The sequence below is a fragment of the Pongo abelii genome, chromosome 8 (assembly GCF_028885655.2).
Source record: "Pongo abelii isolate AG06213 chromosome 8, NHGRI_mPonAbe1-v2.0_pri, whole genome shotgun sequence".
Taxonomy (NCBI): domain Eukaryota; kingdom Metazoa; phylum Chordata; class Mammalia; order Primates; family Hominidae; genus Pongo; species Pongo abelii.
Window position 1 is genome coordinate 74,522,882 of NC_071993.2, and position 25,993 is coordinate 74,548,874.

Sequence of the window (25,993 nt, forward strand, 5' to 3'; positions counted from 1 at the left end):
CTTATACAAAAATTAACTCAAGATGGATTAAAGATTTAAACATAGGACCTAAAACCATAAAAACCCTAGAAGAAAACCTAGGCAATACCATTCAGGACATAGGCATGGGCAAAGACTTCATGACTAAAACACCAAAAGCAATGGCAACAAACGCCAAAATTGACAAATGGGATCTGATTAAACTAAAGAGCTTCTGCACAGCAAAAGAAACTATCATCAGAGTGAACAGGCAACCTACAGAATGGGAGAAAATTTTTGCAATCTATCCATCTTACAAAGGGCTAATACCCAGAATTTAAAGGAACTTAAACAAATTTACAAAAAAAAAAAATCAAACAACCCCATCAAAAAGTGGGCGAAGGATATGAACACACACTTCTCAAAAAAATAAGATATTTATGCTTCCATTTCTTGAGAGGTGAGTGACCAAGGTTTGGAAAAGAGGAGATGAGTGTCTGCTGGAGCTTAGCCATCTGTGGCACCAGTGCTGGTCCACATAAGCAGCTGGCCAGGGGTGCAGTGTGAGGTAGAGGGGTGTCTGTAAGTGGTGCTGGAAACAGGGAAGACAAGGGGTCCGGGTTCCGGGTTCCAGGTAACGTGACCTTGGATAAGTGATTCAGACCAGCCTGTCTCCTACGGTGCCTCTGCCATCCTGCTGTCCCTAAAGGCAGCTGCCGTCTCCCCTCTGGGCACAAAAGTGGTTCTCAGAACAGCCAGAGCCCCAGGACTACAAGGCCTCCAGCCAGACACAGAGCTTGACCTGGCCTTGTGTCCATTAGGTCAAAGTGGGACAAGACAGAGGCTGCAGCAGTGGCTACAGTGAATATCCCCGGGACAGAGCTTCAGAAGCAGCTGCAGCCTCCACTGGTTTTGCACGCCTAGTACCATGCGTGCACAGGAGGCAACAGAGACAGTACAGCAGAGGGGCTGAGTGGCTCAAGAGATCCTACCTGGGCTCAAGTCATGGCTTTGTCACTTACCAGCTGCCTGCCTGGGCAAGTTACTTAACTGCCCTGTGCCTCAGTTTCCCCACTAATAAAATGGAGATAATAATTACCCTAGTCATGAGGATTAAAGGAGTTAATATCGTTCCTGGCAAAGTATGCTCTCTGGTGTGTTTGTTATTGTTGTGTTATTGCATACTTTAAAATACCCTCCTCCTGCCCCTTCTTACACATGGGTTTAGCACCCATGGCAGACCAAGCATCTGACCACTTAACTTCTGGGTGTATAGACAGTTCCCACCGTTAGAGTTCTTCAGGTTTGGGGCTCTTGCTGCTTTATTTCTTTTTTTTTGAGATGGAGTCTCACTCTGTTGCCCAGGCTGGAGTACAGTGGCATGATCTCAGCTCACCACAACCTCCGCCTCCCAGGTTCAAGCGATTCTCCTGCCTTAGCCTCCTGAGTAGCTGGAACTACAGGCGCGCACCACCATGCCCGGCTAATTTTTGTATTTTTAGTAGAGATGGGGTTTCACTATGTTGGTCAGGCTGGTCTTGAACACCTGACCTCGTGATGGCCCACCTCAGCCTCCCAAAGTGCTGGGGTTACAGGCGTGAGCCACCGTGCCCGGCCTCTTGCTACTTTATTTCTATTGCCCTGGCTACTAAGAGCCTCACAAAAAAATCTAGATCCCATGTCTTGGGGCCCGAAACTTTGGGTGGACTGATCCACGCAAGTCCCGGCATCTCCAGCAGGGGTCGACCGACACCACGCTCTGCATGCGTTGCGCGGCAGCCATTGGGCACACTGAGGGCTGCAGGGAGCGCTGTAGGTGGACCTGTGGGCAACTCCGCTTCTCTGGTCCCCCACCCCGTCCACCCCATTTCCTGGAGGTGGAGCCTCATGCTGTACCTGGCCCAGGCTGTTTCCCTCGGTTCTTGGTAAAATAGGCGTGGTCACCTCTGGCCCTGAGGCTTCCCCGCCCCGCCCCCCACCCCCGGCCTGTATCCCAAGCTATGCCAAATCTTCACCCCATGCACCCCCTTCATCCTCGCATCCACAAGGGGTTTCCAAATCCAGGTTGCAGCCTTCCTTACCCCCACCCCAACAAAACAGCACACAGGAAAGGAAAAAAAAAAAAAATCATGTTTTTATTGTTTGATTAACAAACTGGTTGGGGGAAGGGCAAGAATAAGACATGCGGGGAAATACCAGCTTTGATTAGTCAGAAACTCCTGTTATCTGTACAAAAAAATGAATGTTAAAAAAATCACGTAAAAAAACTAGGCTCAAGGAAGCAGCCGCCCTTGCAAGAGGGCTCAAGGCACCTGGGAGGCTGAGAAGAGGCCAACCTGGCCATGGGCGTGGCTGCGGGGACAGCTCTTCCCTCCTGCCTTTCCCCTGATGCCCTTCCCTCCTGCCCCAAGGGGCACACTCCCTCTCCCCGATTACAGGTGCTACAAAACTGCCTTGAATACCACTGGCCAAGGCACTGCCAGAGATGAAATGGGCCCTGATCGGAGCCCCAGGCTCTCCCTCCCCCGCAGCCCAGGCCTGGAGAAGGGAGGGCCTTGTTCCCCAGGCCCCAGGTGGGCACAGATTCCAGAGCTGCCTCGGGGAAGCCTCTTAGGGGAGGCCCAGGCTCCGGCCCCTGGGAGGCAGCAGCCGTGGGACCCACACACAGGCACACACAGCCCTGGCTTTGGTCAATACTGAGTGTGGGCAGAGGGGCCACAGCCCTGTCCAGCCCCATGATGTTGACTGAGAGGTGCTATCCCAGACGGTCCTTGCTGGAGCTGCCATCGCAGGCTGGGCCCTAATTGGGGTAGCACAAGCAGCATCCTGTGCCCGCCGCCTCCACGCTGGGCTTGGCACCGGGCCCCAGGAGCCCATCAGTGACAGAGTGCTCCATGATGATGTCCTCCACCCGGGTGATGTACAGCAGTGTCAGCAGCACCCCCAGGAACTGAGAAGAAGGGGCAGGGCTGGTGAGGGCCTGCTGGGCATCAGGGCAGCCCTCCCTGCAGCTCCCGGGTCCCAGAAACCCAAGCAGCCAGTCCCAAGCCCTCATGGTCCTGTGTGACCTGGGCAACACCCACAGCAGAGACTTCTCCCAGCACCCACACTGCCCAAGAAGCTCCCACCTGGGCCCCCTCTCCCCCTCCCAGGAAATCCCAGAGCTCCTCGCTGTGCCCAATCAGCAAGGGCCCCTCCCTTCTGGGATTCCTGCCTCCACCCCAGCTCTGCCACACACTATCTAGGGGATCTTGACAAGTCACTAAAGCTTGCTGCTCCTCAGTTTCCTCCTCTGTGAAATGGGCAGTATAATAGTGCCTCCCTCACAAAAAGAAGTGAAGCAGCAGTGCCTGCGCAGCACTTGGAAGAGCTTCGCCACCACTGCTATTGCCATTCGCCCCTCCTTCCAGCCATGCAGCCCTCCCCAGGCAAGTCCTGGACTTCTGTGAAAAAAGCCTCTTCGCTCTTCCCCTCTGCACCTTCTCTGCCCTTCTGCAATCACCAAGTCACACTTTCTCTGAACCCATGGCCTGCCCACCTGGGGGAGCAGGATGCCCAGGAGGATGCCCGCCATGATGGTGTAGTTGTCCATGAACCAGATGATCACGGCGTTGGTGCAGCCCCGCACGTAGATGACATCCTGCACACTGAAACGCTGCATGGGAAGGAGCTGGGTCAGCCCAGCAGAGGACCTCGCCTGGCAAGAGCCACAGCCCCGACTCTGCCATTTACACAAGGTCCAGGCTAGTCCCTCAACCGCTGTGATCCTCAGTTTCCCATATGCAGCATGAGAAGGTGACCCTAGATTCTGATTCTTAACGGACAGTATTGTTCTCTAGAGAGGACTGGGGACACCGTGGTGGCACTTTTGGTTGCCCCAGCAATTGAGGTTGGGGGCTGAGGGACTGCAGAGTTCAGGGTAATCCTACTCCACAAACAATTGCCCTGCCTGTGTGCTTCTCAGATGTCCCTGCATGAAAGCCTCATGGATGTTTTCCATACATGAAAAGCCTATTTATAATTATCCAAGCCAATAGCCCCACTCCAGGTACATATAAAAAACAAAGCAGAGTTGGGCATGGTGGCCTGTGCCTGCAGTCCCAGCTACTATGGAGGCTCAGTTGGGAGGATTTCCTGAGCCTAGGAGTTTGAGGCCAGCCTAGGCAACAGTGAGACCCTGTCTGTCTCTTAAGGGAAAAAAAAAAAAAAAAAAAAAAGCATTTCTGCACTGGTTTTAATATGCAAAGATTTTTCCAGTACTACTAGATAAATTAAGGAATGATTACACATTATTTAATTCAGAACTTTATCAAGAATTGTTCACCATTTTTAAAAACCATGCCAATGGCAAAAAAGATGCCCATGGTATGTGAGTCGCCAACACAATGCCCAATATCAGCTGCCCTGTAGCTACTATAGCCTCAGGGATGCCTCACATCAGTGCAGACACCTGACTACACTGTGTCTTCTGCACCCCCCACTGCCTAAGCATTTATATGATGAACTATGTTAAACAGCTGTAAATTGCTGTATTTCATTTCTACTTTATCTCAGATCATTATGTTAATTATATTGGAATTGGGCATGTAGGTAGGTTATCTGTGAATTTCACTTGGGGATAATAAATAGGACATTATCACTGTTTGTTATAAAAATGGCCATTGGTTCTGAGGGGCTGAGAACCACTGCTGGTCTACGGCTCTCAAGCATGTGTCAGAATCACCCACTAGCCCCATCCAAAGAATGTGCATTTCTCACATTCCCAGGGGACGCTGTTGCTGCTGGACTGGGGACCCCACTTTGAAAGCCACTGCTCTGCATGTCAGGTCACCATTCCTTTTAGGTCCCTTCTCAGCACCACCCCTGCTTCTCTCCTAGACCAGGGGTGTTGCCCAGGAAGCCGACCCAGGAGCAACCCCCAGAGGGGGTTACCATCCTCTAGGACTCCTGGGTCCCAGGTGGCCCCAGGGGCAGAGGCAAGCTGGTGCTGAGCATGGCTGGGCACACAGCACGCTGTGGGTACCAGGAAGGGCCGTGGTGGCTTCATGTGGACCAGCCCACAGTAGGTGCTCAGCAAACCCTGACAGGTGGCATCTCCCAGCCTGGGGGAATTCTTGGTTCCCTGAGCCCTTCTGTGTCTGGGTGGGGGTGGAAAACCCCAGCAGTCCTGGCTCTGGGTCACAGCCAGGAATGTTGGAAAATCTCAGTGGCCAGGACCCCGACCTCAATAAACCCCTCCAATCACCGCAGGGTGGAACAGGAAGAGCAACATTTCCAGGGAGAGGCATTTCAAAGACATTACCTCCTTGTCGATAGTTTTGTAGCCACACATGGTGTTGACAACTTCTGTCTGAAATGGAAATGTATAATAGCTAATATTTATAATGGTTCTAACTCAAAAAGGCACTATTATCCTACCCATTTTACAGATGAAAACCGAAGCACAGAGTTGCACTGTCCAGCAGGGATGGAGCTGAGATTCCAACCCAGGCAGTCTGGCTTGAGTCTCCATCATAACCACCTCCTCCTCCAAGAAATGCCCCATGAAAAAACTGTAGGAATGCAGGTTCCATGACTTTTACATGGGAGAACCACCCCTCCACTAGCAGCAGATCAGGACCCCAGAGAAAGGTGTGCTGCCCAGGCTCCCGGGCTATGACTGCCCCAGAGCACCGCTTTGGTCACACCGTCTCAGAGGTCAGGTTGGGGCTGCACCGTCTCAGAGGTCGGGGTGGGGCTGTTCCTGCGCTGCTGGCTCTTGGGGAGGAAAACCTCAGACTACAGCTGGCACAGGGTCAGCTGTGGTTTACCCGAAGTCCAGGCCAGGGCCCCTGGCCACGCTACCCTGTTCCATAGACCACTGCTTCACCAGCGGAGAGTGCTGCCAAAACTTCCTTCTTGGGAAGAGAGGTGCTCTCCAGAACTCCCGACTACTGATTAATTCAGGCATAGGGAAACCTGTGGTCACGCCCTAGACCTCATCAAACCCCTCCCCAGGCAGGCCCTAACTCACAGGCTGCCGCGGGCACTTCCCATCACCACCTGTGCCGTGCAGGGTCTCCTTCTCCAACCACCAGGGAAGAAAGTGAGACTTCCTGGTCCAGCCCATGACCTCCCCCAGCCCTGCTCCTCTATATCTAAGTGAACGCTGCCATGGGGGATGAGTGCTGCAGGCGCCAGTGATGACTCAGGAGGGCAACAGCAGAGCCCCCAGCATGCCCTCTGGCGTCACATTTCCTGGGTCCAGATCCTGCTCTGCCACTTAAGAGCTGTGACCAACCTTAGGTGGGCTGCTAAGGAACTGGCACGCAGAGGTACTCAATACGTATTTGTTAACTGAGCAAATGAATGAATGAATAGGTTGTGATGATCACAGAACTCACCTCCTAGGGCTGTTTTGGACATAAAGTGAGATACACGTATAAAGTGCTTATCATGGGGCTGGGCACATGGAGAAGCACAAGAATGCTGGCTGGCGTGATTTGTTCATAATTCCAGCCTCTGGAAAGGTAATGGAGGGTGTTTTCTCTCCTTCCAAGAGAGAGGGTTGGGCCTCAGATGTCATCTAGGTCATTCTAAATGTCAGGGCTTGATGTGCAGGCAAGATAACTTCTCTTGATTTAGCTGGTTCTCCAGGTAGCCTCAGTCCCAGCCATGCCCAGTGCCCACTGGGCATTAGTCAGCCAGTGTTTTTGGCCCTTCCAGGCCATAAACACAACCCCTATGGAGAGGGTCAGGCCTGGAGAGCAGGTGCATGGGCACGTGATGGGAGTGAGTGCTTCCCATCTCGTTGGTTCATTCATTCGTTCATTGAACAAATATTAACTGAGCACCTATTGCATGCCAATCCCAGTTCTAGTCACTTGAAATACAGAACAACAAGACAAAGTCCCTGCCTTCATGGAACTTACACTGTAGACAGGGAGATAATGAGCATAACAAATAGGTAAGCTGCATGGTACGTAGGGAAGTGACAAGAGTGACTTCACTGGGCCAGCTCTGATGACCTTGGGGGATGAGTCTCCTAGCACACAGGCAACTGGCAGAGGCCTCTCTGGCATCTGAGCCCAGAACCCTTCTCCAGGCCCAGGGGGGACTCACCTCACCCTGCCAGGAGAGCCCCCCACCAAGGGGTGAGGGGATACGATGCATCCATAGTCTTTCCAAAAGTAAAGCCTGCCTGGGTTTACCTGCCTGACCATAGAATCGATATTCTGCAAGAGGCTCTGCTGAAGTTCACAGGCCCCAAGACCAGGTTCCATCCTGCACGGGGCCACAGGACAGGAAGTCAGAAGGGGGACTCCTGGGCAGCCAGAAGATCACAGCAACGTTCGTGTGTGCATCCTCTCACCCTGAAAAGACTGAGCAGCTAATGGGGACAGGGAGAGGGGCCTTCACAACAGGCCCCCAAGGGGTAGCCAACAACAAGGGAGGGGAGGTACATGAAAATTGTTCCCAAGAGCTCAGCAGGCACAGCAGTCTGGAGCCATTTAATGTAGAAGCACTCTGCCCTCTGCACCAACATCTCCCAGGGATATATCCTGGCATAACCAGATTTTACAGCCCTTTGTGAACTTCTATGGCTCAAATCCTCTATTGGAAGCTCACATAAGACATTTCTTTTAAAGCTGAGTGTTAGGGAAAAAGTTACTTTCCCTGAAGAACTGGTATGTTCTGCTCAACAGTAACAATGTAGCAGACCATGTCTCCCTTTTCCTTTTGGTTGCCAGGAAACTCTAAGCCAGTGGTCTCCAACCTTTCTGGCACCAGAGACTGGTTTCAAGGAAAACAATTTTTCCACAGGATGGGGTGCGGGGGTGGGGGGTGATGGTATCGGGATGAAACCGTTCCACCTCAGATCATCAGGCATTAGTTTGATTCTCATAAGGAGCACGCAGCCTAGGTCCCTTGCATGCACATTTTACAATAGGGTTCATGCTATGAGACTCTAATGCTGCTGCTGATGTGACAGGAGGTGGAGCTCAGGTGGTAATGTTCCCTCACCCTCTGCTCACCTCCTGTTGTGTGACCTGGTTCCTAACAAGCCACTGACCAGTACTGGTTCATGGCCCAGAGGTGGCGGAGCCCTGGTTCATGGCCCAGAGGTGGCGGAGCCCTGCTCCAAGCCACCAGACACGAGGCTCAGCTCCTTTTCAGTGAGTCCATGAGGTCCTGAGGCTTAGATAGCAGGATTTTATATTTTTCTCCATCATCTAGGCCTCCTATCTGAGAATACAATTTCCACAGTCCTGATTTTTAATGCTATTTTAGTTTTTTACACTACATATTTCCTGTGTATTCATTCAAATCCCAGGTTGAATAGTACAATGTAAAATAAATAGATCTGGACACAAATCAACCAGTTCTATGGAGGAAGGGAACGTCCTGTTTCACATTTAGAGAAAATCATCCAGGTGTGGTGGCACAGGGAGAATCAATGGTCATGTGTAACACAGGGTCAGATAACCCCGGCCAGAGGAAGGCTCCTCCCTACCTCGGTGCTCTCATTCAGATGCTGTCTTTAGATTCTATCCTCTCTGCAGATGATGTCTGTGTTTACACCCCTAGCCTAGTCGTTCCCAGAACTCCAGACTCCTATATCCAACCGCATCTTTGACATCCCTGCTGGGATGCTGAACAGGCTCTCAAACCCCCCATGTCCACGGTGAGCTCCTGGTCACCCAACCTGCCTCCTTGCAGTCCTCCCCTCTCAGGCAGTGGCAGCCCCGTCTTTCCTGTGGCTCAGACCAAAACCTGGGTATCCTCCTTGATTTCTCTTTCATTCATTGCCCACATCTGCTATGCCAGCAAATCCTGTAGGCTTACTTGCAAAATACAGCCAGAATGTCACCACGGTTTGCCACTTCCACCACCACCACCACCACCACCCAGCTCCAAGCATCTGTCTTCTCCTCCCTGGTGCAGGGATGCTGTGGGGAGCCCTTAGCTGTCAGCCCCCTGCAGTAACTACTTCATGTGATCATTAATTTTGTATGTCAACATGACCGGGCCATGGGATACCCAGATATTTGGCCAGACATTATCCTGGGTGTCTCTGCGGGGGTGTTTCTGCATGAGGCTAATGTTTAAATCAGCAGACTAAGTAAAGCAGATGGCCCTGTCCAAGGGGGAGAGGTCTTATCTGATCGGTGAAGGCCTGAACAGAACAAAAGACTGCCCTCTCCTCAGTGACCATAAGAGAATTCTCCCTGCTTGGCTACCTTCGGGCTTGAACTGAAATGCTGGCTCTTCCTAGGTTTGAAGCCTGACCAACCTTTGAATGGGAACTCCACCCTCAGCTCTCCTGGGTCTCCAGCCTGCCGACTCACCCTGCAGATCTTGGGACTTGCCCACCTCCATAATTACACAAGCCAATTCCTTATCATCAATCAATCCCTCTCTTTCCTCTTGCTGTATTAGTCTGTTCTTGGCTGAACAGAGCCAGCAAGTCCCTTCTTGGGCAGACCACTGGACTCATGCAATGCCTGGTCAATGTGGGTGGGATTGTGAAGGCCTGGCCCCCTCACCCCAGTAGGGGACAACTCTGAAGGGCTGTCCTCGTAGATGTGGCTGAGGCCTCCAGCCGAACTGAGCTGAGGCTGCATCACTGCTCAACTCCCTTCATTGCCCAATCCCGCTTCTGGCTCCCGCTTCCACAGGTGTTGATCCAAGAGCACCTTCCTGGACAAGATGACCTGTGACCCCTGGATCACTGCATATCAGCCCCTAACTCTATCCCTGCATCTAGCATGTCCCTCACAACAGCCAGACTGATTCTTGTAAAACCAAGTCAGAGTGCCACTCTTCCATGCAGCCCTGTATGGTCCATCACTCAAGGGCGCCCCACAGTCCTGCCTGTGGCCTTCGGGGTACCCATGACCTCCCTGACTCCACCTCCTACCATCCTCCCCTGTGCTCCCTCTGCTCCAGCCACTCCATGCATTTCTCAAACGCCCTGGGGTGATTCCCACCTGGGGCCTTTGCACAGCTGTTCTTGCTGCCAGGAATGCCCCTCCCCCAGACACCTTCCTCACTTTCTTCAGAGCTTCACCCAGATCCCACCTTTCTCAGTATCCCAAACTGCAATCCTCCATGCCCTACTTTCTTTTTCTACTTAGCATTTATGACCCTCTATCTTTTACTTATTTTGTCAGTTTTCTCCACTAGGATGTCACCTCCATGCGGGCAGAGACTTTGTTTGCTACGCCCCCAGAACCTGGAAATGTGTCTGGCATAGAGTAGGTTCACAGCCAATATTTGTTGAATGAATGAATGAATACAAGTTCGGCTTCCACATCTCAGCTTAGGTATTCAGATGCTGCTGCCCTGGGTGATGAGGTTCAGGATCAACCCATGCAGGCCTCTCTGGAAACTCTGCTCCTCCTCAGCACCCCACTTCCCAGAGAACTACCCTAAAATGGCAGCTAACATTTCCAAACAAAGCTTCCCTCCTGGCTCGGCCTTTTTTAGAGCTAGTGCACTTGGCACTGGCTCTCTGACTCATGGGCGAGGCCCCCACCCGCAGCTGCTTGGTTTACAGAATCCGGCAGTGGGCACAGAATGGTGGCGATGTCAGGAGAGAAACTTTCCATGACTATCTGGGCCATGAGTAATTGCAAAGCTCTCCACCTCGTTCCAATCCTGAAACAGTTTCTGGACACATTTGTCAAACACAAGGACTGATGAAGCCTTTCACTTAAGCGCTGACTACACAAGACATCATCCCAAATGACCAAGGTGACAGAGCCGAGAGGATTGTGCTGGGGAGAGGAAGAGGCTGGCATTTACGTCACCAGACCCTCTTCCAAGTACTCTGCTGCTGATGATCACCTGGACCTCAAGGCCAAAGACCAATGGAGATGCCCAAGGTGCAGGTCCTGCCTGCCTCCACTAATGCTGCAGAGCCAGCTACCCCCGCTAAGCTCCCCTGGCCTGGGCACCTCTCCTTCCCGCCCTCACCTGGCCTGCACAGTTCTCCAGAGTGTAGCTCAGGCAACAGCTGCCTGCACTTCATCCCAGCCCTGCCAACCTTGGGCAAGACACCCAGCCTTTGGGTGCCTCAATTTCCCCATCTGTAAAGTGGGTAAAATAACAGTACGTGCCTCACAGGGTTGTCGTGAATAGTCAATGAGTAAATACCACCAAAGTGCCCAGAGCAGGCCTGCACAAGGTAGGTGCTCAATAGATGTTAACCAACACCACTAAGAAAGACATGGTCTCCCTACCCCCGACCCCTAGAAGCTCCACTTTCAGGAGCCCTTGAGAATCAGGAAAGCCTCTGCTCTGCCACCAACTGCTACTTCCCTGCCATCCACCCACACCACCCATCTTCAAGTTGGGAAGAGAGACAAGAGAAGATTTGTACCATCTGGGGTCCCCGACAGCCCCCCAGCCCCCACAGGAGCAGTGTCTACCGTGTTCCTGATGCAGCAGGTGTAGGGCACCCCACAGGCCAGGGGTCCAGGGGCACTGCAGTCGTGGTACTGATTCTTGCTCCAATCTCGGTAATCCTCCCCGCCACAGCACTTGAACTGAGGGAAGCAAGCAGGAAAGAGGAGCTGCCGTCATCGCCCAGGCCCTGCTCAGACAACAGGAAGGGGCCCTGTCAGGAGACGGACGCAGTTTATTATGTGGGTCACCCTGGGGCAGGGAGAGGCTGTACACTTTCAAGTCAGAGCTGTCAAAGTGTGGCATGGCTGCCTAGAGGGTAGTGAACCCCCTGTCACTGGAGAGGTATGGAAGCCAAGGCTGGGCTGCCTCTTGGTGGGATATCAGGGTAGTGACTAGGCACTGGGAGGAAAGGTCCTTCCTTGACAACTGGCCTTCACTTTCTTCATCTTTGTGTCCCCAAATGCAGGTGCTAGGCTGGAAAAGATGGCCCTTAAAGTCCCAGAGACCAAGCATGATTCTGTGAAAGTCCCTGCACCTCAACCGACCTTTGCACCCGCCCTAGGAGCCACCCCATCCAGCTCAGCTGGCCCTGCCCTTAGCAAGGAGAGCATCCGCACCTCACAACCTGCCTGGAGCTCTCCCCTTAGCTGAGCCCCTCCCTGCCTCCCCTCCCCGCTCCTGTAGGAAGTAGTTAGTAACCCTCCTGATGGCTGGTATGTGCCTGGGCACTGTCTTGGCGTTGTCCTGGGCACTGGAGAGACAGGGTGAGCAAAAGCAACGCAGCCCCTGCTCAGGTGGAACACATTCCAGTAGAGAGACAGAGAGTGAGCACTGGATGGAAAGGTGCTGTGCACCCCGGAAATGAAGAAATCGGGGAAGAGTGGGGAGGGGCAGCTCTAGGTTGGCAGGTCATGAAAGAGCTCTTTGTAGAGAGGATATTTCATCTGAAACATGGAAACAGAAAGAAGCCAGCCGACCCATGCAAAGGCCCCACGCAGAAACAAGCTTGTATTTCAGCAGCAGGTGCGGAGGCCAGCAAGCCTGGAACAGAGAGAGTGCAGAGCATGAGGCTGAAAGGGCGGCACAGGCTGGACCATGCAAAGCTTTGCCAGCCAGCTGAAGCAGGGAGCTGGGACTGGAGGGCTCAACCAGGGCTGCGGTACACGTCCTGGTAGCCAGACACCTTTCAGAGTCCCCACAGTGCCCCTTAAGCCATCAGGTTTTGGGACCTGGAACTGTCTTTCTGCAATGTAGTTCAAAGGGCATTTGCTTTGCAATGGAACAGACCCAAGGTCAAATCCTCAGACCACCACTCCCTGCTGTGCAGCCTCAGGCAAGTTGGTCAGCCTCTCTGAGCCTCAGATGGTTGTCTGTAAAGCAAGAATAAGGATGGCAGCTCTGCACAGCTGAGCTGTGATTACATAGAGTGCCATGCATGAAGCACTCAGCACTGGACCTGGCACCAAGCAAGCGCCCATTCAGCATTAATCACCTCCTACCTCTACCCCAGGAGAAATGAAATCCCCAAGCCAGCTAAAGGCTGGTTCCAATAAAAACATCTCACTCCACCCGGAGCAGAAGTCAGCTCTCCCAGCCCAAGCTGGCAGGCACGTCCCTGGCAGAAAAAGGCCTTCCAGAGGCTGCACCTGTTGTGACTGAAGAGAAAGTCTGGGCCAAGGGAGCGGCCACAGCCAAGTGGCCCTGCATGTGGGGAGAGGCTACTCCCCACTGAGAGCTGGCACAGGGGTCCAGGCCAGCTGAGGCCCCCAAGATTATGTCCCAGGAAGTGCTGTCCCAGCTGAGTGGGCTTGCAGCCCTCACTCTGCTTGTCCTCACCCAGGAGAACATACCAATGATCCCCGCAACTGGCACTGTGGTCTCACCCTGTGCCTGGCACTGTTCTAAGCACGTCTCCTGAATTAAGTCAAGGTAATCCTCATGACGACGCCCCAAGAGCTTCCTGTCATTATTCCCCTTACGCAGGTGAGGAAGCTGAGGCTGAGGACCAAGTGAAGTTGATGTACAAAAGCCACCTAGGACAGCAGCTGGCCCTACCACTGCCATTATTATTATTATTATTTTATTATTATTATTATTCCACCAACAGATTTGGGTGGACCTAGAGGGGAGAGATGGTGTCCCAAAAGGAACAGGATCATCATCACATTCAAGGAAGTGTCATGAAAGTAAGAGAGGCGTCTGGTTCACTGTTCCATATTTGGGGGAAACTGAAATCAGTGAAGAACTTTCTCCCGATCAGGGTTGTCTTTAACTTGACAAGGAGTGAGTTGTCACTGAAGAGACTTGGCAGAGGGGGCTTTGGACGGGGGAGGTGTCTCCCCTTGAGGTTGCTCACACCTCAAGGAAGGAGGATCCTTGCCCATTGGAGGGTGGTGCCCTGGGACCCTGCAAGGTTGCCTGTAGCGACACCTGACTTTGTTTTATTTGGGGGTAGGGGGCAGGAAGCCAGTGTAACTGGAGAGGGACAGAAGGGTGTGAAGGTTTTGGGCCAGGAATGTGGGCAGAGGACTGGCTGAGAAGGTTGGGCCCTGGCTTCCCCATCCTTGGTGGGCCATCCATGCTCACTCTTGCCTCCCAACCTGGCCAGCCACCTGCTTTGGGAATGGATAAGTCACCTGGTCCCCCACCCCATCTTCTTGAGCAGGGGCCTGAATGGAGTGCTAAGGGCACAGGAGGCACATCTCTACCCCAAAGCGCCTGGCTCACATTTTTCTGAACAAAGTCCATGATGTTTTTGAAGTCCAGATCGTCATAGTAGTTCTCAATTCCTCTTCGAATGTTGTCGTTCAGGAAGTCAATGGTCTATTCAAAAGGAGAAATTACAAAGGAAAAGAACCACACACTCCCGGAGTCCAACCCAAGGTTTCCCGGAAGCCTGGATGGGTAGAGAATGCCTTATGCCATTGCAGCTCGCGCCCGGCCAGCATGGAGCCCCCTCCACTCCCCACCCTGGATGCCCATGACCTCCCTGCCCACACATCCTCCCCGTGCCTCCAGTGTTCATCTGATGCCTGAGTGACTGTGCTATGTCCCAGCAGGAGTAATTCACTCCACTCCCTTTACAGACCAGACAGCCCAGGCCCTGAGAGGCTGGGGCCGTGCTTGGGGACACACAGCTCTGATGCCGCCATGCCTGAGCTGAGACCTGGCTGTCCTGGTTCCAGGCCCAGTGCTCTTTCTACCGCCCAGGGATGGGCCCACGCTGGAATCTTCCCTTTGCCCTCCAGAGCCCCTCTCCACACTCCTCCACCATCCAGCCTCTTGTTTTACAGATGAGGAGATCGAGACTTGGGGAGGGAGTGAGGTCACAGAGCAGGCTGGGTGGGGTCTTGCCAGGACTGGAATTCAGGTCTCCTGACCTCCCTCATGGGCTGCTCTCTTCATCACTGCAGCACTCGGTCCCCCTCGGCTGAGGCTGGGACAATCCCTGCCGGGAGGAACATGGCAGGCCGCCCTCTCCCAGTCACGCTGCACTTTCTGGATCAACAGCCCGGCTGTTGTGCTGAGACCCAGGAGCACAAAGGGCCCCACAGTGGGAAGGGGCGGGGGCAGGAGCGTGGGCAGCCCAGCTCACTGTAACAATCGCAGCTTTCAGAGCACGGAGGTCGAGTATCAGCAGAGACGGGGGACAAAGGGGGCATTCTCAGCTCCGGTGCCGGACTGAAGAGCCAGACAATTCCCGGGGGTGGCACCACAGCGTACGCTGGGACAACAGGATCCTGGTTCCAGGCCCCATCGCGGCTTACTTCTCCTCTCTGGGCCTCAGCTTCCCAACTGTGAACCAAACCCGTAGACCTATCTTTAAGGTAACTTCGAGCTCTGAGGATCAAAAACCAAGTCTCAGAGGGGCTGTCAAGCCTCATAATCAAGGACACCTCCCTACAGCCACCCAGGCCTCCGCTACTTCTTTTAACTTCTGAGCCTCTGTTTGCTCACCTGCAAAATCAGGAGGAAAACAATCTCTGCCTCATAGGGATGTTGTGAGATTTAAATAAACAAAAGCTGTGAAGGTGTTTAGCAGGACACCAAGCACATCGTAGGTCCTGGTGTTATTATTCAAGATTTTTGTCTGTTTTTCAAGGAGACAAATACTCTATGGTACTACTTCACCCCCACGTCATTGGTGGAAAACAAATCCCGTGGGAAACCGAGGCCCCAACTCTTGTTCAAAAAACTGACTGCAATGGAGGCAGCCTCTGAGGCACGAGTCCTGGCCAACCCCACTCTCACAAACACCCTGCAGCCCAGAGAACGATGTGGCTAGTCCGAGGTCGCCCAGCTCGCCACTGGCAGAGAGACGCTGGGACCAGGGTGTCAAACTCCCAGCCTGACACACTTTAAGGTGCTAAGAAACCAAGGTTCTGGTTTGGGGCCATCTCCCAAAATTATCTCCAGGATCAGGAAAAGAGGAACAAAGACTGCAGCACCCACCTCCTCCCTGAGCCTCGCTCTGCTCAAAGCCAAGGTAAAGAAGGAGATGGAGGCCTGGCACGGTGGTTCATGCCTGTAATCCCAGCACTTTGGGAGACCGAGGTGGGCAGATCACCTGAGGTCACGAGTTCGAGACCAGCCTGACCAATATGATGAAACCCTGTCTCCACTGAAAATACAAAAATTAGCGGGGCGGCCGGGCGCGGTGGCCTCACACCTGTAATCCCAGCACTTTGGGAGGCCGAGGCAGGCGGATCACGAAGTCAGGAGATCGAAACCATCCTGGCTAACTCGGTGAAACCCCGTCTCTACTAAAAATACAAAAAATTAGCCGGGCGTGGCAGCGTGCGCCTGTAGTCCCAGCTATTCGGGAGGCTGAGGCAGGAGGATGGCGTGAACCCGGGAGGCGGAGCTTGCAGTGAGCCGAGATCATGCCACTGCACTCCAGCCTGGGCGACACAGCAAGACTCCGTCTCAAAAAAAAAAAAAAAATTAGCGGGGCATGGTGGCATGTGCCTGTAGTCCCAGCTACTCGGGAGGCTGAGGCAGGAGAATCGCTTGAACCTGGGAGGCAGAGGTTGCAGTGAGCTGAGATGGCACCACTGCATCTCCAACCCAGTGACAGAGCGAGACTCAAAAAAAAAAAAAAAAGGAGATGGGCTCGGGGAAACTGGCCTTCATGGCCAGAAGGAAAGTCCTCTGCTGATGATAAACAGCAGCTCTGGAGCAGGCCTGGGATTGCAGAAGACTGGAGTCAGCCCCAAGAAGAGAGAGGAGATGCAGGCTCCTGTGAGCAGCTGTCAACTCACCAGCCCACGGCCCTTCGCAGACCTGGCACTGGCCCCCGGGGCAGAAGTTGGGTGGGAGCATTGCCTTCCAGCCGAGCAGCCCAGGCAGAACAAGGACTCTCCTGGCCCCAGGCCCACCTCCCAGAGGCCCCCAGGTCATGAAGCTTGTCCATCCTTGGGTGCCTGCTCCTCTGGGTGATGAAGGGACAGGCCAGCTGGCTGGGGTGTGGTTGGGGGTGCCTAAAAAACAGGATACCAGGGTGGGGCCAGTCTGCCACCCAGGGTGGGGCAGGGGAATGAGCTTACAGCACTGAACGACATGCTTGGCTGAGCTATGTACTCATGGGGTGCCGCCAGGGTCAGGGCCTTGCCTAAGGCCACACATGGGGAGGTTCCTCCCGGGTGGCTTCCCCCTACTCTGAAGGCACCACAGACACAGTCCTGGCCCACCATGTCCCTCTGCACCTACCCGGGCCCACTGGCCCACTTACAGCACCCCCACTGGCCACTGTGCTGTTCGGACTCTCCCAGGGCTGCCAACAGGGTGGGATGAAGGTGGGAAGCCCAGGGCAGGAAGGAGGGGAAGTGGCAGAGTAGAGGCTGCTCTGTGGCTGTGGGGAAAGGCTCTGCCTCTCTGGTGAGCAGCCCCAGCCTGCCTCCCCAAACCATCCCGCCTCCTGGGCACTTTCCAAGGTTCGGGCTGCGAGAGGGGCCTGGGAAAATTCGGCCTTCCATCTGGTAAGCTGAGCCCTGTTGTTGGGGGAAGGGGGGCCCTGCAGGAGCAACAGATGTCCCTGGGCTTCACGGACAGCAGCTGCCCCCAACCCCCATTAGGGAGCTCTTTGAGGCATGCTGGTTCTTGCAAGTGTGCACCACTTGTATGTGTGTGCACGTTTGTATGTGTACCAGGGAGACGAGGAGGACACTGAGATGGTTCCTGTGCTGTGAGGGGCGATGGTCGGTGTGGGGGGGGGGGTGTGAGAAGATCCCGTGAGGCAAGCTGGCTGTGCAGTTTAACTGTAAAGTGCTATGCCGACGTTGACAGCACTGGTAATGTTCCGAGAGACCAGGGGAGCCACTCAGAGGACAGGGAAGAGAGAATTCTAGCTTCCTCTGCCATTCCCAGATGCCCAACATACCCAGTGCCACTGCCCCCACCCCATTCCCCTCCAAACCAGGCCATGCCAGCAGGGGCAGCTCCAGTGAGGACTAGAAAACCAGGCTAAATTAAGCAAAGAGTAAGCAAACATCAAAAGCCACAAGGTTTGAAAGCATGTTGTTTAAAGCACCAGAGAAAGCTATGAAGAACTATCCTTTCTAGCTTTCTTTTAAATCTAGTTTTTATCTGAAGCCTCCACATCACCCCTCTCTCAGAGTTTTTAAATGAATGAGGAACTGAAGGGGGTGAGGCATGTGGTGGCAGCTCCTCCAACACAGAGGACAGATGGGTAGGAAAAGGAGTGGAAGGGGTGGCCGCTAAAGCCTCCTACCAGGCCAGCTGCCTGCACAGGACCAAGACCCCCTCTGGGGAAGGAGTGGCCTGGGGCTCCCTCAGGCTGCCTCTGGCTAACACCGCTTCCATGTCAGCCTGAGACCTGAGGTTGGGAAGGCCCTGCTGCTGGCCTAGTGTGGGCCTAGCTCTCAAACTTGGAGGAGGAGCTGGTCATGGTGGTCCCTGCCTATAATCCCAGTACTTTGGGATGCCAAGGCAGGAGGATTACTTGAGTCCAGGAGTTCGAGACCAACCTGGGCAGCATGGCAAGACCTCATCTACACAAACACACACACACACACACACACACACACACACACACACACACACACAAATTATCCAGGCATGGTGGCATGCACCTGTAGTCCCAACTACTCAGGAGGCTAAGGTTGGAGGATCGCTTGAGCCGAGGCTGCAATGAGCTGTGATTGCACCACTGTACTCTAGCCTGGGTGACAGAGCAAAGACTCTGTCTCAAAAACAAAACAAAAACTTGAAGGAGAGGTGCTTGGCCCAGGATTTTCTTCCTTCATTTGCGCCTGGAGCCAAGCCATCATCTCAGCCTTTCCTCAGTCCCTCTAGAACGGGGATTCATCCTCATTGCCCTCGGACCCTAGCCTCTGCTCCAGTCCCAGTAGAAGCCCAATGTGACAATCAGGAATGGAAGAGAACCCAGGGGACCAGAAGAAAAGAGAATGCGGGAAGGGGCGTGTGGAGTGAGCATCTGCCAGACCCTTCCTCAGACCTGGCCGGGGTCACAGGTTCATCTCCATGGTGGGAGAGGGTTATGTTTCAGTGTCCTTGGGACTGGGGGCTCCAGCCTCACTCCCCAACGGCTGTCCACAGTGGGGCACACCCGTGGGGGAGTCTGGCCAAACCAGCGAGGAGCACTTTCTATTTCTGGAAGGCCGACAGCTCTGCTGTAGGTGGGAAGGATACACAGCCAGCCCTCCACATCCACAGGTTCCGTACCCACAGATTCAAACAACAGTGGATGGAAAATATTTGGGAAAAGGAACAATAAAAAATAACACAATGGTAAAAAATAATACAAATTAAAGAACAATACAGCATAAACAACTATCTACACGGCATTTACAATGTATTAGGTATCTGATTGTGTTTTGTTTTGTTGTGTTGTGTTGTGTTTTGTTTTGTTTTGTACGGAATCTCACTCTGTCACCCAGGCTGGATGGAGTGCAGTAGCGCGCTCATGGCTCACCACAGCCTCCGCCTCCCGGGTTGAAGCAATTCTCCTGCCTCAGCCTCCTAGTAGCTGAGATTACAGGTGCCCACCACCATGCCTAGCTACTTTTTGTATTTTTACTACATACAGGGTTTCACTATGTTGGCCAGAGTGGTCTCAAACTCCTGACCTCAAATGATCCACCTGCCTTGGCCTCCCAAAGTGCTGGGATTACAGGCATGGAGTCACCGCGCCTGGCCCTGTATTAGGTATTTGCAAGTAATCTAGGAGTGATTTACAGGCGGATGTGTGTAGGTTATATTCAAGTACTACACCATTTTATGTAAAGGACTTGAGCATGCATGGATTTGGGTATCCTTTGGTGGGGGGCATGCTCTGGAACCAATCCCCCTCGGACACCAAGGGAAAACTGTATATATTCAGGTGTTGGCCGAGAGAGCCATTGTGCTGCCTACTTTCTCCTGCCTCTGACCTCAAGGTTGTGCCCAGAGCCAGCTTGTGCCAGTGCCATGATAAAATAGGCAGGCTGGTGCTCCCCACTGTTCCCTGACCACAGTATCAGGTAGGACCACAATGCCCACTGATCCTACCCTGGTGGTAGAGAGAGGAGGCCTGGGATGGGGGTATAGAAACACCCACTACTGCCCGGACCCTCCAGGTGTCCATGCTCAGCTGCACCTGGCTGGGAGCATGAGGAGCTGCCCACCTCTGACACCTGACACCCTCACGAGAAGCCCCAGAACAAGCTGGGACAAAAGCAGGTGTCAAGAGGGTTGAGACCCACACAACTGGGGAAGTAACTCAGGTCCTCCTCCAGCCCCTGGCTGGGGTCAGGGTGTCGTACTTCTCCTGCTCCTAAGGCCTGCTTTGTGCCCAGATCCTCAGTGCATGGCCACTTGCCCCTCTATGAGTGGAGAAGCAGCTCCAGTCCGACTGTCAGGCCATGCCTAGCAGCAGAAATCTTGCCTGGGGTCAGAGCCTGGGGGAGTTTCCTCCTTATATCCGGGAGTCTGTTTAGCTTTCAATGCCTGGCTGTGGCCATGGTCTGTGCACCTTGCTGAGGACCCAACATGTAATCCTTAGCCTAATTGTTGCAGGAAGTCAGGGACCCCGAACAGAGGGACCAGCTGCAGCCGTGGCAGAGGAACATAAATTGTGAAGATTTCATGGACATTTACCAGTTCCCAAATAATACTTTCATAATTTCTTACACCTGTCTTACTTTAATCTCTTAATCCTGTTATCTTCGTAAGCTGAGGATGTACGTCACCTTAGGGCCACTATGATAATTGTGTTAACTGTACAAATTGATTGTAAAACGTGTGTTTGAACAATATGAAATCAGTGCACCCTGAAAAAGAACGGAATAACAGTGATTTTCAGGGAACAAGGGAAGACAACCATAAGGTCTGACTGCCTGCGGGGTCGGGCAAAAAGAGCCATATTTTTCTTCTTGCAGACAGCCTATCAACGGACCTGCAAGTAGGGAGGATATCGCTAAATTCTTTTCCTAGCAAGGAATATTGAAATTAATACTCTGGGAAAAAAATTGTATTCCTAGGGGGAGGTCTATAAACGGCTGCTCTGGGAGTGTCTGTCTTCTGCAGTTGAGATAAGGACTGAAATACACCCTGGTCTCCTGAAGTACCCTCAGGCTTACTAGGATTGGGAAACTCCACCCTGGTAAATTTGAGGTCAGACTGGTTCTCTGCTCTCGAACCCTGTTTTCTGTTGTTTAAGATGTTTATCAAGACAATATGTGCACCACTGAACATAGACCCTTATCAGTAATTCTGCTTTTGCCCTTTGCCTTGTGATCTTTGCTTTTGCCCTTTGCCTTACGATCTTTGTTGGACCCTTATCAGAAGTTTCTGATTTTGCCCTTAGAAGCATGTGATCTTTGTTCTCCTTTTTGCCCTTTGAAGCATGTGACCTTTGTGACCTACTCCCTGTTCTTGCACCCCCTCCCCTTTTGAAATCCTTAATAAAACTTGCTGGCTTTAAGGCTCAGGTGGGCATCACGGTCCTACTGATAATGTGATGTCACCCCTGGCAGCCCAGCTGTAAAATTCCTCTCTTTGTACTCTTTCTCTTTATTTCTCAGCTGGCCGACACTTATGGAAAATAGAAGGAACCTATGGTGAAATACTGGGGGTGGGTTCCCCCAATACCTAATGACTTGTTCTGATTTGTCATAAGTAGATACTCAGAGTTAATAGGGCCCATGGCACTGGAGACTGAACTTGTTACACTGTGGCTCAGAGAAATCCTCTTGATCAGGGAAAAATGGAATTGGGAAATCACCTCCTCCTGGAAGCTGACCTTGATTGCTCCTCACCTTTTTCTCCATCATACACTGCCCTTCCTACCATGATCAACAGCCAGGCCACTCCTCCCCCATCCACACCACTGGCCCGACTCCTGTTTTACAAAATCATATCACATTAGAGTTGGAAGGGATATTATTTTTCTTTTTGTGATATTTTCCCACTGATTATAAAAAAAAATTGAGAGCTAGGGAAAAATATAAAGGGGAGGAGAAAAATCACCCTAGTCTCATCCCTCAGAGGAAATATGAGTTCATATGCTGATATTTTCATTAATTTAAGTCTTTTTCTAGACCTACTTTTTTTTAATTGTAGAGATCTTACTGCATTTATAATTTTGTATCTCATTTTTTAAGTTTTCAAGATGACGAATCATGGCTTGAGCCTCCAAACAGCGGAGAGGTGTCAGTGAGGACCCTTCCTGGGCTGCATACCAAGGCCCTCCTCATGAGGAGACACCACCCAAGGGGAAGGAGCACCCTTCACAGACTACAACATCTGCAGGGTCTGGGGATGACGGGAAATTGTCAGGCCTGACCTCAGGCCCACGGAAACCCAAGCTGTGAGCACTGAAGGGGCCCTGGACGTTCCACCAGCCAAAGCCTTCATCTCAGCCCAGCTCCATCACTTGAAAGAAGGAGGTGATGTTCTGTTGACCTACAGGGCACTGGAAAATGACAAATCAGATGGCCTCTGCAGCAGTGCACTAGAAACCAGAACTGCTGCCCATCATTGGAGGATAGTTTATGAAGGCCATGGATGCTGCTGACCACAAACTGGACTTGGGCTCCAGCCAGGAAAGTGCTAACCCCGGAAAGCCGCAGGGTGGCCTGGAGCTCTGCTGGCTGCACAGAGAGGCAGCCCCATGGGCAAATGAAATAAAGATGTCTCCCCTCACAGCTGCTGAAAAGTAAACCAGCATCCTGGATCTGCCAGCTCAGAAGAGAGGCTCTGACAAATAGAAAAGAGGGACAGGGAGGGGCAGGTAGCAAGACAGGACTGGGAAGCATTCCTGAGGCACCTCTGCCTTGCTGTGTGCTCTCAGGGGAATTCTTAACTCCTGTGTGCCTCCATGACTCCATTGATAGGATGGCCACTTGCCCCTGTATGAGTGGAGAAGCCACTTCAGTCTAACTATCAAGCCATGCCTAGCAGCAGAAACCTTGCCCAGGGTCACGGGCTGGTGGAGATTCCTCCTTATATCCAGGAGTCTGTTTAGTTGGCCACAAACTGGACCTGGGCTCCAGCCAGGAAAGCACTAACCCGTAGCCCCTGGAAAGCCGCAGGCTGGCCAGGAGCTCTGCTGGCTGCACAGAGAGGCAGCCCCATGGGCAAATGGAATAAAGATCTCTCCCCTCAAGGCTGCTGGAAAGTGAACCAGCATGCTGGATCTGCCAGCTCAGAAGAGAGGCTCTGATAAGCAGAAAAGAGGCAAAGGGAGGGGCAGGTAGAAAAGAGGAAAAGGGAGAAGCAGCCTCATGGGCAAATGGAATAAAGCCCCTTTCCTGGGGCTCATAAGACAGGAAGGCCCCTGGATTCCAGGTGTGTAGACTCGCCTGTGGTTAGGTCCCACTGCAGGAGGCCCCAGCAGAACTGAGTGGTCCCTGCTCCCACCTGGGCTGGAATCACAGGCACTCCCATGAACATTTTCACAGGGCCAGACCCTGGGCCATCTGAGAGGTCTGCACAACCCAGGGTGTGGGAGAGCACCTGCTGCCTTAAGAGCAACTGCTGACAAGAAAGACAATTTGGCTGGGCACAGGGGTGCATGACTGTAGTCCTAGCTACTTGGGAGGCTAAGGCCGGAGGATCACTTGAGCCCAGGGGTTCGAGGCTGCAGTGAGTTATGACTGCACCACTGCTCCAGCCTAGGTGGCAGAGTGAGACCCTGTCTCGAAAAAATAAACAAACAATTTTTTTTTAAAAAAAGATAACTTGGCTCACAGCCCTGACGCATGTCCCAGCAGCAACTGTCCAGATGCACCAGGACCAAGCTGTCTGGGGTAGGGAGGGGTGCAGGCCAGGCAGTGGACACAGAGAATGGGGCTTCTGCAAACATGCCCTGCTCCTCAAGCCCCACCTATGGCAGCAATGCAGGATGAGGACAAAGGAAGAAGTTTATGGGAGGAAAGATGGAGCCCTGGGTTGGAGTCAGCCCTGCTCCACCACCAGCTTCTTGTGGGGCCTTGACCACTATGTGCCAGAACCATGCCCAGTCCTTCACAGGCATTCTCTCATCAGATCTGTGAGCTAGGTATCCCCTAATAATCCAAGAGGCCAAGTAACTCGCCCAAGGTGGCACAGCTAGTATGAGGCGCATACATCCTGCTTGAAGGAGCTGGAGCCGGGAGCCATGAGAACCTTTCTGGCTCTAAGGGGCCCGGATTCTGCAAACCCTGCCAGGGCCAGGATGCCAGGCATCAGCCTGTCAACCTGCCCCTCTCCTCACTCCTCTAGCCAGCATAACAGCCTCTGATGGTACTGCCTCCAAAACATACACCAAATCGCCTTTTTGGCCCCGGTCCACCAACTCCACCATGGTCCAAGCCATCTTACCCCATTCCCAGGATGACCCCCACAGCCACCCAGCTGGGCCCCTGTGTACACCCTCAACTCTTCACTGTCCATTCCCCAACTCAGCAGCCATGGTATAATATAAACTGGGTCACATCGCCTCCCACATAAGACTCTCCAAAGGCTCCTGCCACCTCTAGAAAAAACTCCAAGCTCCTAACTCATGGCCTACAAGGACCTCTGTGACCTGCCTGGCCAGCCCTTTCAACTTCACCTTCCGCCCCCCTCCACTCCACCCACCCTCAGCCACGTGGCCTCCACGCTGTTTTGCTCACATGCTAAGCTCATTTCTGCTCAGCTTCCCTCTGCTGGGACCTCACTCAGCTGGCTCCTTTTACCATTTCAGCACAGTCCTCCCATCTCCTCCCCAGGAACTCTCATGTCAGCCTGGTTCATTTTCTTAGTCGCTGCTTTACTTGTTCAGTGCCTGTCATTCTCTTTCAGCAGAATGAAAGCTCCGTGGGGAGTTATCTGCCCTGCTCACTGCTGTACCCCCAGTTAACAGCCCAAGGCACCCACAGTGGGTGCTCCGTACACACATGGCCGATACACAAATCCACAGGCGCACCTGGTTCCGGAAGGTCAAGGCCACCACGCCACCAATGAGCTCCATGATGAGGCAGATCCCAAGGATGTACATGAACTGGAAAACAGAATTCAGAGACTCACCTGGAGAGGAGCAGAGGGCGTGTGTGGGGTACAGGGGATGCACCATCTGCTCCAAGAGCAAGCACAAAGAGAAGCATCCCTCGGGGAGCTCCTAGCAGCTCCTAGGCCTCTGCCCCTTCCTCCTGTGAGAACGTGGACGTGGACAGGCAGACCCCAGGAAAACCTGTCTCTGGAGCCGGAGGGCAGGAAGAGTGACTCAGCTGTCCCAGCCAGATGGGTACCTCCATTTGTCTTAGGGGTCTATGTGGAAGAACACGCCCTTCCCCCACCACCATAAGGAGAGCTGGGCCTCGTTGCCACTGAGCCAGAGGGGCTGGGCCTGGCTTAATGGGCAGGCTGGGGCAGTATGTCCAGCTCCCCACAGAGAGCCCTCAGATGTGACTTCCCAGATCCTCCAGAGTGGGTGAGGGGGATGGCTGAAGCTTAGAGGATATGCACCCCCACCTCTGCCCTTTACTAGAGAGCAGGCATTACCCAAACTGATTTCAGCAACTTCCAGCCTCAAGTAGCACCCAAACCCGGCTTACAGCGGATCGTAGGGGCTTCCCATATGAGGGGAGACAATGAGGTCAAGAGACACACAAGTGCAGAGTGAATGGATCTGCCTACTCACTACCCCCAGCTTTGGGGAGTCATCCCTCACCCCACAATAATGGGATGCAGGTAGGATTGACTCCCCATGCCCCATCCCAGAATGGGCACATGGCCCAAGTCAGGCCCACCAGAGTCCTGGGACTTTGGCCAGAGCTGGTAGGAAAGATTCCCCGAGATCTAGAACCATAAGGACTCTGCTGGCCTGAGGCCGGCAGTGACCACTGCAAAGGGAGCAGCCCCGGCTGGGAGGGGCTGGGGAGATTGCCCAACCCTGCCCAGTGGCGCCATCTAAACCCCTGGACCCAGTGTGGGGTTTGCTGGTTGCATGAGCTAATGACTCACCACCGCCTCCTTTTTTTTCTTTGCTTGCTCTCATTTGAGTGTGGTTTCTCCTACTCGCAACTGAGCGTCCAGATGAACAGAGTTTAAGTAAGAATAGTATTCAAATCAGCTTTTACACGCAGGAGGGGAGGTGGCCTGGGCATTCTTGGGCCAGTGTAATCAGATGGGCTGATCTAAGGAGCTCTCTAAAGGAGGTGGT

At 53.1% G+C, this 25,993-nt stretch overlaps 1 protein-coding gene across 1 annotated transcript in view; it reads right to left on the reverse strand.

Moving 5' to 3' along the window:
* Positions 1 to 2,071: 2,071 nt before the first annotated feature.
* TSPAN15 (tetraspanin 15) overlaps positions 2,072 to 25,993 on the reverse strand; it is a 56,680-nt gene continuing 32,758 nt past the window's right edge. The window contains exons 3-8 of the mRNA XM_002820875.6: positions 24,758 to 24,832; positions 14,077 to 14,172; positions 11,373 to 11,489; positions 5,261 to 5,308; positions 3,497 to 3,613; positions 2,072 to 2,908 (exon numbers count right to left, since the gene is read on the reverse strand). Of these exons, the coding sequence (XP_002820921.1) occupies positions 2,759 to 2,908; positions 3,497 to 3,613; positions 5,261 to 5,308; positions 11,373 to 11,489; positions 14,077 to 14,172; positions 24,758 to 24,832 (603 nt within the window). The 3' untranslated portion in view covers positions 2,072 to 2,758. The remainder of the gene's footprint in view (positions 2,909 to 3,496; positions 3,614 to 5,260; positions 5,309 to 11,372; positions 11,490 to 14,076; positions 14,173 to 24,757; positions 24,833 to 25,993) is intronic.